Raw genomic sequence first — 13177 nt, forward strand, 5'->3', positions numbered from 1 at the left:
CATCTAAACCAAAAAAGCACAATTTCATTAAGCCTAAATGCACTAATTTCAGTAAAGAATGAACACTGAAAAGCTGTTTGAAAGTGCCAATTAAATATTCATATATACCTGTCTCACTAACTGCTCTCCTTCTAGATGAGGTAGACGGTCTAGAAACCAAATCTGAAGATGAAGGTTTCTCTTCCTGTAGCTCTTGCACAAGGTCCTAATCATTCAAGGGAGAAAAAACAAAAACAAACCCACAAACTTATAACACCAAGAAGCTAAAAATTCATTGTTTTAAACACTCCCAATTTTCAAGAAACAGTTTATGAGTAGAATGAGTTCAAGATTACCTTTTGAACACTCCCACCTTCAAGGTGACACCTGTTTTCACTCACAGATGTGCCTGAATCTGATGGTTCTGACAGAAAATAAAAACAAAGAATCACAAACTAGGAAAGCAAGGGTTATTCAATAGATGTTATCCAGAACAAACTCCTCATACAATTTAACCTTTTAACCAACACTGAACGTGTAGTCTCCCAAGTGCCATCCTTTGCTGAATACTAGAGATGTAAATAGATAATTCAATTTTAATATAGAAGATACATAAGAATAATTATAAAGTACAATAAAATAAGCACACTAAAAGAAGTATTATAAGATAAATTAATGGAGAAGACAAAGCAATGGTTATTTGGTAGAGATGCGGCAAGGTCTGAGTAACAAGCAATCAGGAGAGGTTTCATAGCAGAATATGTGGAAGTACGACTGGGAAAGGCTATTCCAGACTGAGGAAACACTGTGAAAAAAGCATTCAGAAGTGAACTACCAGTGTTTGTTGCAGGAACTACAGGTACTTCATTACTATGGGAATGTAAGCAGGATCATAAAGGATCCTGCCTGTCTTGCTAAACAGCAGAAAGGTATCAACAAGCAATACTCCTGCCACCAATCCCAAATCACTGCAACCTTCCCAGCTAATACTTCACATTCCTCCCTAAGGCACTGCTCCAGCCAGGCACCATTAAAAAGGTTTAATCTAAGAGATAAAATTGACTTGCTAGTTCACAGCAAGTACTTTACACCCAGCGAGCAATAAGGAACCCCTAAATGGTCACTATAAGCAGAAGAGTGACAACTCCCTCTGCCAAAATAGGAGAAAAAAGAGAACAGAGGCAGGGAAACCAGTATTAGCAACTGCAATAACACAAATGAAAAGCATTAAAGTCTAAACTAAGACAAGGAAAAAAGATCAATTCCAGAGAAATTAAAAAGGTAATAACCGACAAGAACCTAGTGTCTGACATACAAGGTAAGGGAGAAAGGAGTCAAGAATTCCAAGATTCTACCTTGGGTGGATAAATGGGTGGTATCATTCAAACTTCAGATGATGAACAGATTTGGATGGGAAGATAACAAACTGAAAAGTGGATAAAACTTTCAGGTAGGTAGGTTTAGTCTGTATGTGGATGTACAGACTTGGAGCTCAAGTCAAAATTTCAGATGTGGGATATATACCATCACCTAAGATCATAATCAAATACCCTTTACTACTCCCTTGGAACCATTTTCGTCTTAACACTGAAGCCCGCTCTGAGTATTAACATTTTGAAATTATATGCATTATCATAAGAGTTTATTTATTTTTTATATTATGGGCAAGGTATTATACTGATTTAAGTTATCCATATAAATAGGTTATATTTTGTTTTAGTATAAGAGATGTTACAAAACAGATGTAATAAAAAGGAAGCACTAGGTGTGACAAGTTTGAGAACAATGATATAGGAGTTCTGAAGTTAATTATATTAAACTAAAACCTGAAACAAACTCAGAATGGAAATAACATAAGTAATCTACAGGTTACCATCTCATTAATATAATTTTCCTAGCAATCAACCAAGATTTAAATGAATGAATGAATACATCAGGGATAATAATACTTCAGAAAACTGAAAATACTACAACAGATACTGCAGTTGTTTATTTGCCTTCATTTGATTTCCTTTGATTTGATTGCCTTTTTTTGATTTTTTTTTTTGTAAAGGGCTTTGTAAAACAAAATGTCAAGTCACCAGCCTAATAATTACTTCTATTCTGGGATAAGACGGTGATGCCCTTTTCTGGGTCTTAAATCCTAACTTTGGAAGAATAAGTATTCAATTCAACAAATTTACTAAACATCGTATTAATAAACACTGTACTGTGTAATGCAGACTGCAAACCTGAATAGGACACACTTGTATAAGTAAGTGTAACAAAGTAATATAACAATAAAATCTAGATACGAAATAATGGGAGCACTAAGGAGTGGTCAGTTCGTTCTGTAAAGTAAACAAGCTTCTGAGAACAGTTCTTAATTATAGATCAAGAATGGACTTGGGGCTTCCCTGGTGGCACAGTGGTTAAGAACCCACCTGCCAATGCAGGGGACATGGGTTCAAGGCCTGGTCCGGGAAGATCCCACATGCTGCAGAGCAACTGAGCCCGTGCGCCATAACTGCTGAGCCTGTGCTCTGGAGTCCGCGAGCCACAACTACCGAAGCCCGCGCACCTAGAGCCCGTGCTCCACCACAAGAGAAGCCACCGCAATGAGAAGGCCATGCACTGCAACGAAGAGTGGCCCCTGCTCACCGCAACTAGAGAAAGCCCGCGCACAGCAACAAAGACCCAATGCAACCAAAAATAAATAATTTAAAAAAAAAAAAGAATGGACTTTAAGAAGCCTGTGGTGCAACTACTGAAGCCCGCGCGCCTAGAGCCCATGCTCCGCAACAAGAGAAGCCACCGCAATGAGAAGCCCGCACACCGCAACAAAGAGTAGCCCCTGCTCATTGCAACTAGAGAAAGCCCGCGCGCAGCATCAAAGACCCAATGCAACCAAAAATAAGTAAATAAAGTAAAAAAAAAAAAAAGCCTGTAGTGCCAGCTCCTACCAGCACTCCCAAGCAAACTGTGTACATCTCTTCCCAACTGCATGTTTGTGGCTGAAAATGGTCATGGTGAGAGTATTTATATTATGGAAACCAGTAACCACAAATCAAGGCTCTTCCCCTGGAGAGTGGATTGTTAAACATTTACCGGCATATCACTGTGTATGTTTAGGTGTATCGTTATGGAATAAGAACCTAGCACTTTCATCAGATTATCAACAGGATATGTTACCCAAAAATAACCAGTTAAGAACTACAAGTCTAAAGGAAGGGAAGTAAAATGGCACTCACCTGAACAAACTGGTAAACAAAGTTTTGTCTATTATAAAAAACACACAAGACAAGGACCCTTCCATTCAAATGGCCCTACCTAGGTATCTGTATTACTTCCCAAAGCCTTTGAAAACGTTTCAAGGTTTGCTCCTAACTCTACTATGCAGAAGATTTTGAAATTACCTACCTTTCAAAACAAATTCTAACCTGATATCCCAAGGCTTAAATTTATGTAATAGGATATTTAAATATCCACTGCAAATAAATGTGCATAAGAAACTTAGTATTATGTTGTTTTAGCTCATATGTATTTCTTCCTGTTAAATTTATCATACCCTTACTATAATTAAATATACAATGAGAGCAACTTTTAAAGAAAATCACAATTATAAGATGTCTGCACATCCACAGAATGTCTTTAATATATTTTTACAGTACATGCTTATGGAATTCAAAATGAACTTACCCTGCTGATTGACTACCACCAAGTTTCTATAAATCATTGTATATATTTTCCTTGTAGAGAGAAAAAAAAGAGATGTACATTTTAAAAATGTATTAAACTAGACTTAACTTTTAAATGCATATTAGTATAAACTATCGTGCTACAACCCAAAGTTTAAATCACTACATTCAAGTACTGATAAGCTTCTAGACACTAAAAACCACCATAATAATTATTTGCACAGTGATTACACACAGCCACTTTTAATAATCACTAAGGTCTCCCTAGTGCAAAGATTTCACATCTCCATTTCCTGAAACATGCCTTGTTGAGACTTTAGCAAAAGTCCCCAGAGAACTGGTGTGAACACACGAGGCAGGTTAACATACTTATTTTCAAACAGAAAAGAAATTATCTAGCTCTGGGCATAGACGAAGACTGCCTAAAAAAGTAGCAGGTTATGCAAAACCCATTATATAGGAACTTCATTATAGTTTTGACTTTTATCAACCTTAGACCAATCATCTAATGGATTTTCTTCCTTGATCTGAAAAGTTATTAAAAGATAGAGCAGTATACAGTCATTTAATACAGACTGAGTACCAGTCACTGTTCTAGAAATAGGGGAAAACAAAGAATGAAATAAAAACAAATCCCTGCCCTCCCGGAGCATAAGGAAACAATTCATTTATGCCAATACTCAATGAAGTCATGGTACATTTTTCTTTTTTATCAACTAATGACTTTAGAGAACATTTATTGGTCACAAGATATCATTTCTAACTCTCAAGGTTAAGGGGAAAGTGACAATCCCAACTAATTTTTTTCATTCTTGGGACTGATGATACAGCTCCTTAAACTCACAAAAAAAATCAATATTCCTACTCATATCTTTTTCCCAAGTCAGTAGTTTCCCCAGTGTTGAACCTCTCAACACATTAGAATTCAAGTCAAAGATAATTTTAAATTTGTGCTTTCAGTATCAGAAATTACAGCTCCAAACATTATCAAGATTCAATATTCAGATGGTGCAAAATTATCAATATAGTTATTTCTTAAACTTATAAAATTAGAGCTTATATCCCAAGGCCAAGTATAAAATAACATAAATATTAAACAGATATCATCTGTCAATGGAAAGAAGCTTGTATATTAATTTAAAAGCAGGATGAAATTAAATATAGTATGTTCACAGCGGGGTTAAAACACATCTGTGCATAATATATTGTAAAAACAAGTAAAAATACCTTTCAATGACAAATTACACTCTTTTTTTCCCCTATCATTAGCTTTCTGTCTTTTCTTAATATTCAGTAATGAATATATACATATAATAATAAAGTTATTTTAAAGTTATAAATATCCCACTTAATTATCTTTTTAGCTGTAATATTATTGAGCATTAAACACTAGTAGAATCTAGGTAAATGTTTCAGGTGAAAAGTATTCTTCTCATTAATTAAGATACACTACAAAGAGACTAACAAAATGAAACAAGGAATTCCAAATGTAAAGTAAGAATGACTGAAAAAAAATGTCTTCAGTTCCCGGTAGAGTAATTCTAGAAATGTTATCTGGGTTAAATTCAGTTGATTAAGTGCCATAATGGCATATGACAAAGAAAATGATCTCCAAGGTAACTAAGGCTCAAATTTAAGCCATTACCACAGGGTATTATAAAGACTGTCTTTGGAAGTGACTGCAATAATAATATTTTTTTAATATGCAGTTACTGTAGCTAATATTTAGATGCTTTCCACGTGCCAAACACTATGTTTTTTACACATTGCCTCTTTATAACCTCCACATAAGGTATTTATATTGTTCCTACTTCATATTCAGGGGAAACTTAAGGCTTAAAGAGGGTAAGTCAATTTACCTAGTCTAACAGCTAGTAAATGACTAAGCTGGGTCTCAAACCCAGGCGTGTAAGATTCCAGAACTCAGGTTCTCAAGTAATATGCTTTTTTACTAAGAAATTAAATTTCAGCATCTTTTATATATATTATAACAATTTTCTCTGACAAAAGGGAGTAAGGATGGAGGTGAACTGAAATGTTTGCCCAGCTGGCATTTTACAATAGACTAAAGAACTTACCTGTGCTCTTTCACAGAGAAGCTTGGCACTCCAAACAAATCCCCTAGAAGATCATTTGAACAATACACAATATGCTGTTGTTTCTCATCATATAATCGTTTAGTCATAATATACTGGCCAAGATAAAATATAACCTGAAATAGAAATATGATTTCTGAGCATTAAAGAAAATTAAATGTTAGTTTCAAATACATTCAATAACATCTCATTTATCTGAAGAGGGTTAAACAACCAGCAACCACATCAATAACCATCTAAATAACAACCATTCTGTACTCCTAAAAAAAAAAAAAAGCTGATTTTATATCTTTTTCTTTTAATTTGATCAAAGTAGAGACACTGCTTCTGATTTACTTAAACTTTAAAATGTGTCTTTTTTTTTTTTTTTTTTTTTGGGCAGACTTTAACTTTGCCCAAATATCTAGGTACTACTTATTAGGAAGAAAGGAAAAGGCAGCAAAATGCAAAACCACTGATCACAATGAAAAGTTGCAGAATCAAAAACATCAACTAAAATATAGCAGTGACCTGGAGTCATTTAGTCAATAGTCCTGCACACCATATACCTCAACAACCTCTGAGGTCATCACAGATGAGAAGACAATGACCAATTACATCTACACAACAGTTTGGGAGAATTCAGTGAATGAAATAAACCCTTAAAGATATCATTATAATCTACACAATAATCAAAATAATGACCCTGAATCATGCACATAGTTAAATTATATTTTGTGTGCTCCATTAAAACAAAGTAGGCAATACATTTTTAAGACATCCACATACAAACCTATTAACAACCACCTAAACACATATGGTGTTTTACAGTTTACAATGTACTTTTACAAGTACTGTCTCATTCTTCTGATATTTCATAGAATTGTTACCACCATATGAGAAATAAGAAACTGACCCGGGTCTTCTGACTTCTAGCCCAGTGTGCTTTCTACTACCCCATACTAGCTTTCATTACTCTCCCACATACCACAGAACAAAGATTCTACAACTGAACACTGTGTCAGACAATATATACATCTCTGTTACACGGTTTAATATAAGCATTCTAAGTCTTTATGATGACCTTGATCAATTTTCTCCTTATTTCTACCTACTACTAGTCATACTTTTTTGTTTCCTTAACTGGTTATATAATGATAATATAAGGTTAAACCCAAGTTAACATCCCAAAAACATCATTTACCTTGACACTTCCCTGCAAGCACTGTCTATAGACTTAAATGGCTAAGCAGGCTTCAGACTTAAAGGAATATTCCTATGTGACTATGGATGGAAGAGATGGTAGACAGTGGAAAGGAAGAAGGAGGAGAACCTAGACTCTTTCTACCAAACATCCCATAAGGAAACTTCTGAATGTGGTTAAAAAGGAAAAGCGTCTGGAATCTTTTCCTGCCCACTATCCTGATGTAAGGTCCTTCAGTGTTTTAAGTAATCTGAGCCCCATAAACTAAGTGTGAGAGATGGGGAAGAGGCACATTTCATTCACATCGAAATTTTCCCCAAAATGGCCCATCTCTCAATGAACAGCATGCTTCTGTGCACAAATTTAAAGCTAGAGAACAATACATTGAAATGTATCCATTAAATAGAACATATGTTCACGAATCAGCTCACCTCTATCCCAGAAAGATCAGTACACTGTACTCATGTATCTCTAGTGCAGAAGTTCTTAACCTGGGATCCATGGATGCCCAATAAGTCCTTGGATAGAATTCAGGGGGTCCATTAATTTGGATGGGAAAAAAATGTTTGTCTGTATTTTCACTAACTTTTAACTGAAATTTAGCTTGCCCTTCAATTATGAATATAGGCAACAAATCACAAAGTATTAACAATAACTGTGATTTTGTCACCAATAAAATCACAAGCGTTTTTCATATCATACATACTATGCTTGATGTAAATGTCTCAAAATATCAGTTATGCTCCTCACTACTTCCAAATTACATTTATTAGATCTGCTGCTAAATCTTAAGACTTCACCAGTGCGTCAAGTGGGTTCACAGCACAAAATGGCTAAGAACCCCTAAAGAGCTTCCCTTTGTCTGAGTTCCTGGCTGACAAATGAAATTCGAGTATAAACGGAATTTTCAGCTTCAAATTACAGTCCAAATGACCACAATACTTAATATTCCTGCTTACTGAAAATCCCTCTATATGGCCAATTTCTCCCATGGCTATATGTAACTAGTAAGACATTAAGTTATCTTTTTAACTTAGTTCAGCTTACCTCTTTCATAGTATAGGTGTCCTTCTGTGCACCAACAGACTTCAACAACTTCAAAAGCAATGGCTTTGGTCTAACCTATAAAGGACAAAGAGTTGCTATTATACTTCCAAATTATTCCAGAACTATAAGCCTGCAGGAAACTCATCCATAAAGAATTTCAATAAAGGTAGCAAACACAATGTTATCTCACAAGGTTAGAGACCTCAAAAACTAAGTCATAATGTTTTCACTAAATGTAATAGACTATGTAAACTGAATACCACAGACTGTGTTTGGGAAGAAAATGCTAGGATCTAATTATTATGCAAATAATCACAGAATCCTCAAGTATCATCAGTTGCCATCAAAAACAGTACCCATGCCAGGGCAGTGAAAATTATTCTTTTCCCTCCAGCTATTTCTATCATCTGCTTATTACCTTACAAACTCAACGGTAAATGGAATACCCCAATGAGCTTACTATAAGCTAAATTACAAAATACGAGAGAAAACAGTAAATCTTTACGGTGGGTGCTTTTACCAATCTTTTCTTTCTACAGATTAGGTTCCTGAAGGCTGGGGAACTTTAACCCAAGCTGACACGGATAATTAAGAACAGGTGTGGAGACTGCGACTCACATTCCTCAACTGCAAGCCAGCATTTTCTTCCTACTATAATATCATGCTGCCTTTTAGTTGGTCTACATTCTAAATATCTACTTGACAAACATTTATTGAGCTTCTGCCGTGCACCAGACAGCACTGGATACTGCACACACACACAAATGACAAATAAGACATATGACCTGTATTGAAGGAGCCAGCCAACTAGATCAGGGTTCAATTTTTTTCTTTAAAGAGCCAGACAGTAAACAGTTTATAGCTTTTCTCGCCAGATAGTATGACTCAGAAGCGTAAATTATATGTAAACCAATGGGTGTGGCTCCATTTCAGCAAAACTTTATTCACAAAAGTAGGCAGCAGGCCAAATTTGGCACGTAGGCTGTAGTTTGCCTGCCTCTGACCTAGAGGCTTTGCAAGTTGTACTAAGAAAATAACTGGCAAAGGGGCAGGGATGTAATGTGTTTATGCTCTTTCTCCCTATCTGTTGCTGTATCAAAATCTTCAAAACTCAAGTATCTTTACAACTACACAGCCACCCCTATACAGACTGGTGCCTCTGCACTCCCTTCAATATACTCCCGTCTTTGAAATCTGACAGCAACCCAGTTTGGGATCTAACCCTCAAAACTAGATTTAAGAAAACTGCCTATTTCCAGCTAATCAACAGAATATTATTTAATAACTGAAAGTTTTAAAATATACAATAAATGTACTGAATCATTAATTGTTCTGATCATATGTTTTTTCCTATGTGCTTACATATGCGCTTTACTTTCAGGCTATTTAAAGAATGAATTATCCCAGAAAACATAAAAAGTTACTTTTTTCCCTCCTAAAATTTTATATATATTAACTTCAAATTACATAAAACAACTCAAAGTAAAAGTCTCCAATGGAAAGCCATCAGCTTTTTATTGACTAAAAAGACATGCATTAATAAGAAAACTACTATAAAAGACAATACCATTATTAATCTTACATTTAAGAACAGAAAGATAAACTCTAGATGAGAAAAATCTAGATGTAAAAATAAAAAATACTAGAAGAAAATACAGCAGTATATCTGTATAATCTTGGGATGGGAGAGTTCTTCCAAAACATGATATGAAATTCAAAAGCCAGCAAAAGTCAAACTTTACTTTATAAAAATGTTCTCAATGAGAAAAAGAACAAATAAGCAAAGTTAATTTTTAACATTTGTAAATGATAAAAATTAAATACACCTGAAACACAGAGAACTATTACAAATTATTAAGAAAAATACAATAAGCCTAAAAGAAAAGTGTATAGATAAGACCAAGCAAACCTCAAAAGAAACAAATGACTTAACCAATGATGTGATGCCCAACCTCACCAAAGATTAGGGAAATACACATTTAAACAATAATAATACCTTTTGCCAAAAAAGGGCAAAATAATAGTGATAATATTCAGTTTTGACAGAGAGGAAAACTATTGCACATAACACTTGTGTTAGGATACATATGCAAAGCAGCACCATCTGTAATACTCAAAAACTAAAGGCAATTTTAGAAAACCTATCAGTAAAGGCATAAATTTCTTAAATGGTACACTAATGCTGTGGATTACCATGCAGCTGTTAAAAAAGAATTCTGTAGGTTTTACTGATTGACACAGATGCTATCTGCTTAACATCTCTAGTATAATCCTATTTTAGTAAAACAAACTGAACCGCGACAGATTAAAACTCACATGTGCATATATATATGTGGGTATGCACATAGATAAAGATCTAAAAAGGAGAAATGGTCAAAACAGAAGACTGGAATTTTCAGTTTTTACTTTATACTTTTCTGTAATGCCTAACATCTTTACAACAAGCATGAAGTATTTCTGTGACTTCTACAAAAGTTAAATACTGACAGGTCAAAACAGAAAAAAAAAAAACAGTCATATAATAAACATAACTTCAACATCCATACTTAAGAAGATAACGAAACTGACTTTTAATTCAGTGTGGTAAAAAGCTAAGAAAATAAATATTGATTCTTACAGTTAACTTTTGCTCCACAGTTATGCCTGAGTGGCAGGAATTTAAGCTATGTACTACAACTTCACTAAGAGCCATGCTATAATTGGGGTCTATGAAATCTAGTTGATCACCTCATAAAATAAATTTTTGTTAAAGTTACACCGGAGACAAAAATACCAACCAGGGTCTCTTGTTCCGAAGCTGGAATCTGTGAGGTGCTTACAGCACCATCAGTAGACACAGACATGTTGGTATTGCACATTTGCCTACGAGTACGAAAAGAAAACACACGATAAAAACTTGAAATACTGAAACACCTGTTAAAAAAAAAAAAAGGCAAATCATATAGAAATGAGATAAATAATGCTTTTATTAGCAAGTGGGTCCTTACCTGGATCAGCAGAAAATGCTACAGCTCGGTGACCACAGGCTCTCTCTCTCAAACAGCCAGTGAATACAGCTGGGGAAAGGCATGGTTTAAATAGCCCCAGCTGGAGACAAGTCAGGGCTTAGCTCCTTCCACTGCCGACGCGGAACGTGTCCGAACTTGACCAGCCCCACAGAAAAAGCTGAGTCAACCTGCCCCCAGTACCAGTCCAATCTCGCCCAGACGTAGCGCCCGGTAGATACAAGCTACCGAACAGGCACCTGTCATTATTTTGACGACCCCCCCCGCCCCCTGCAGCGCCCCCCGCGCACTTGACCTTTACCCCCGTGCCCGCGGAACCCCCTCCCAAACCCCCGCCCGCTGGGAGCGCGGCCCCGAAAACCCGCCCTCCTCCCGAGCGGCGACAACCTCGCCTCCTTCCAACAAAACCTCCACAGACCCACGTGCCCGGCGCCCCCAACCACGAAATGCACAAAGGCTGCGCGCGGGGCACAGGCGGGGGGCGAGAGCGACCGCGGAGACCAAAGTCACAAAGCAAACCCAGAACTGCCCACGCGCTTCCAGGCCGATACCTGCTGCTCACTAATTGGGGTTTGCCGCGCCTGGAGTCGGCGGGGTGGGTGAGGGAGCCGTCCCTCGAGGCTTCCTAGTTCCCGTCACGGGGCGCGCGGAAGCCCGACGCCCTGGGCCTCGGCGACCATTCCACTCGCCGGGCCCAGGCCGCCGGGGCGCTCGAACGCACTAGATCCGGAGAAGAAGGAGGTTCCTAGCGGCGAAAGCGGCAGGACCTCGGTCAGAGGGGTAAGAGCTACCCCTCAGGCTAGGCGTCTTGCTCCATTTTCCTTCCAGTCACACCGGGCCGCACAGGCCCCCAAAGGTGCCGAGCTGGCCGAGGTGCGCCGGATGCGCGCCCCCTGCCGTCCGAGCGCAGCTCGCCGGAAGCCGCGGCCCATCCGGGCTTTTGCGCGCGCAAGCCCCGCCACCCCCGCCCATTGGGGGCGGGGCTGGGCCCGACAGCCTCGGCGAAGGGGGCGGTTCCGGAACTGGGCAAGCGGCCTCGGCCGGTGGGGAGGGGTTGCTGGGCGCGTGCGACCCGCCAGAGTCGGTTGCGCTTTTTCCCGGGTGGAGCTGAGCTCTGGTACTTCCCGCCGCCGCCTGGTTTGGTGCGCCAAGCTTGGGACTACTTTGTCCCTTGGCGCTATTTTTGTATTTCTGTGTTTGCACCTCCCTACCGCAATGGAAACTCAGGCAAATACGTATCTAAGTGCCGCTACCAAAAAAGAAACCACAATTAACAGCTGTGCGATATATTAAGCCCGCACCGCCAGCCGCTGGAGTTGTTTTTTTAAAAAGTATGATTAAAAATAGCACAGTATGGGCTTGTTCAGGGATGCATACAGTATTCTAATTGGAGGAATAAAAGGCTGGTGGTTACCGTTAGAGATGGGTGGGGTAAAGAACGGTTACTCTATGCTTTTAGAGTGTTTGGGTTTCTTTTGTTTATATGATGAATGTATTCATTCCCATTAAAAATATCTGTTTCTATATTAGGCATTCAGTACTGAAAGACTCACCTACTTGCCCCTTTAGGCATGGCAGTCTCAAAAATGAGCCAGGACATGAGAATTGAGTTGGCTCACCCCAAAAAGCACAGTCATCGCAAAGAACAGCTTTTTTGGCAAGAAGTGACTAGCTCCTTGTGAACGGGGAACTTTTTGATAAAGTTACATCTTTCCTTTCTCCCGCACCCTAGCCTACTAGAAAGCAATCTTCCTTAAACATAGTGGTCGCTCAATTAATTTAATTGCTAACATTATCTTCAGGGATTTGGTTTGGCTTTTTAAAAAAATCTCCTCTTTGTCAAATCAAATATAGTGAGGTTTCTGGTTGTTAAAGCGTGTGCTTGACACAGGATAAAAGAAAATCTCAAGAGATGGAGAAAATAGCATAAAAAGATAAATTATACAAGTTGGCATTTGTTAATGCCAAGTGAAGGAACGGGTATGTGCTACAAGAGTTCAAAGACAGGATTGCTCAGTGAATACCCAGGTGGTTCAAAAAGGCCTCAGACACGTTTAGATATCATCTTGTGCCTTGAAGGATGGTAAGACTTAAATTAAGACAGAGGAGAATATTTCAGGCACAAGAAAAATATTCTCCAGAAAGCCCAGAAGTGAAAATGTTGTTTTGTTTCTGTTTTTTTTTTTTTGG

The 13177-nt window shown here is 37.9% G+C and overlaps 1 protein-coding gene across 1 annotated transcript in view; it reads right to left on the reverse strand.

Annotated features, from left to right (window-relative positions):
• MDM2 (MDM2 proto-oncogene) overlaps positions 1–11885 on the reverse strand; it is a 51165-nt gene extending 39280 nt beyond the window's left edge. Inside the window, exons 1-8 of the mRNA XM_061205869.1 lie at positions 11539–11885; positions 10970–11211; positions 10760–10844; positions 7983–8057; positions 5735–5868; positions 3658–3707; positions 336–403; positions 109–205 (exon numbers count right to left, since the gene is read on the reverse strand). Coding sequence (XP_061061852.1) covers positions 109–205; positions 336–403; positions 3658–3707; positions 5735–5868; positions 7983–8057; positions 10760–10840 — 505 coding nt within the window. The 5' untranslated portion in view covers positions 10841–10844; positions 10970–11211; positions 11539–11885. The remainder of the gene's footprint in view (positions 1–108; positions 206–335; positions 404–3657; positions 3708–5734; positions 5869–7982; positions 8058–10759; positions 10845–10969; positions 11212–11538) is intronic.
• Positions 11886–13177: the final 1292 nt, after the last annotated feature.

The sequence above is a fragment of the Eubalaena glacialis genome, chromosome 11, assembly GCF_028564815.1.
Source record: "Eubalaena glacialis isolate mEubGla1 chromosome 11, mEubGla1.1.hap2.+ XY, whole genome shotgun sequence".
Lineage (NCBI taxonomy): Eukaryota > Metazoa > Chordata > Mammalia > Artiodactyla > Balaenidae > Eubalaena > Eubalaena glacialis.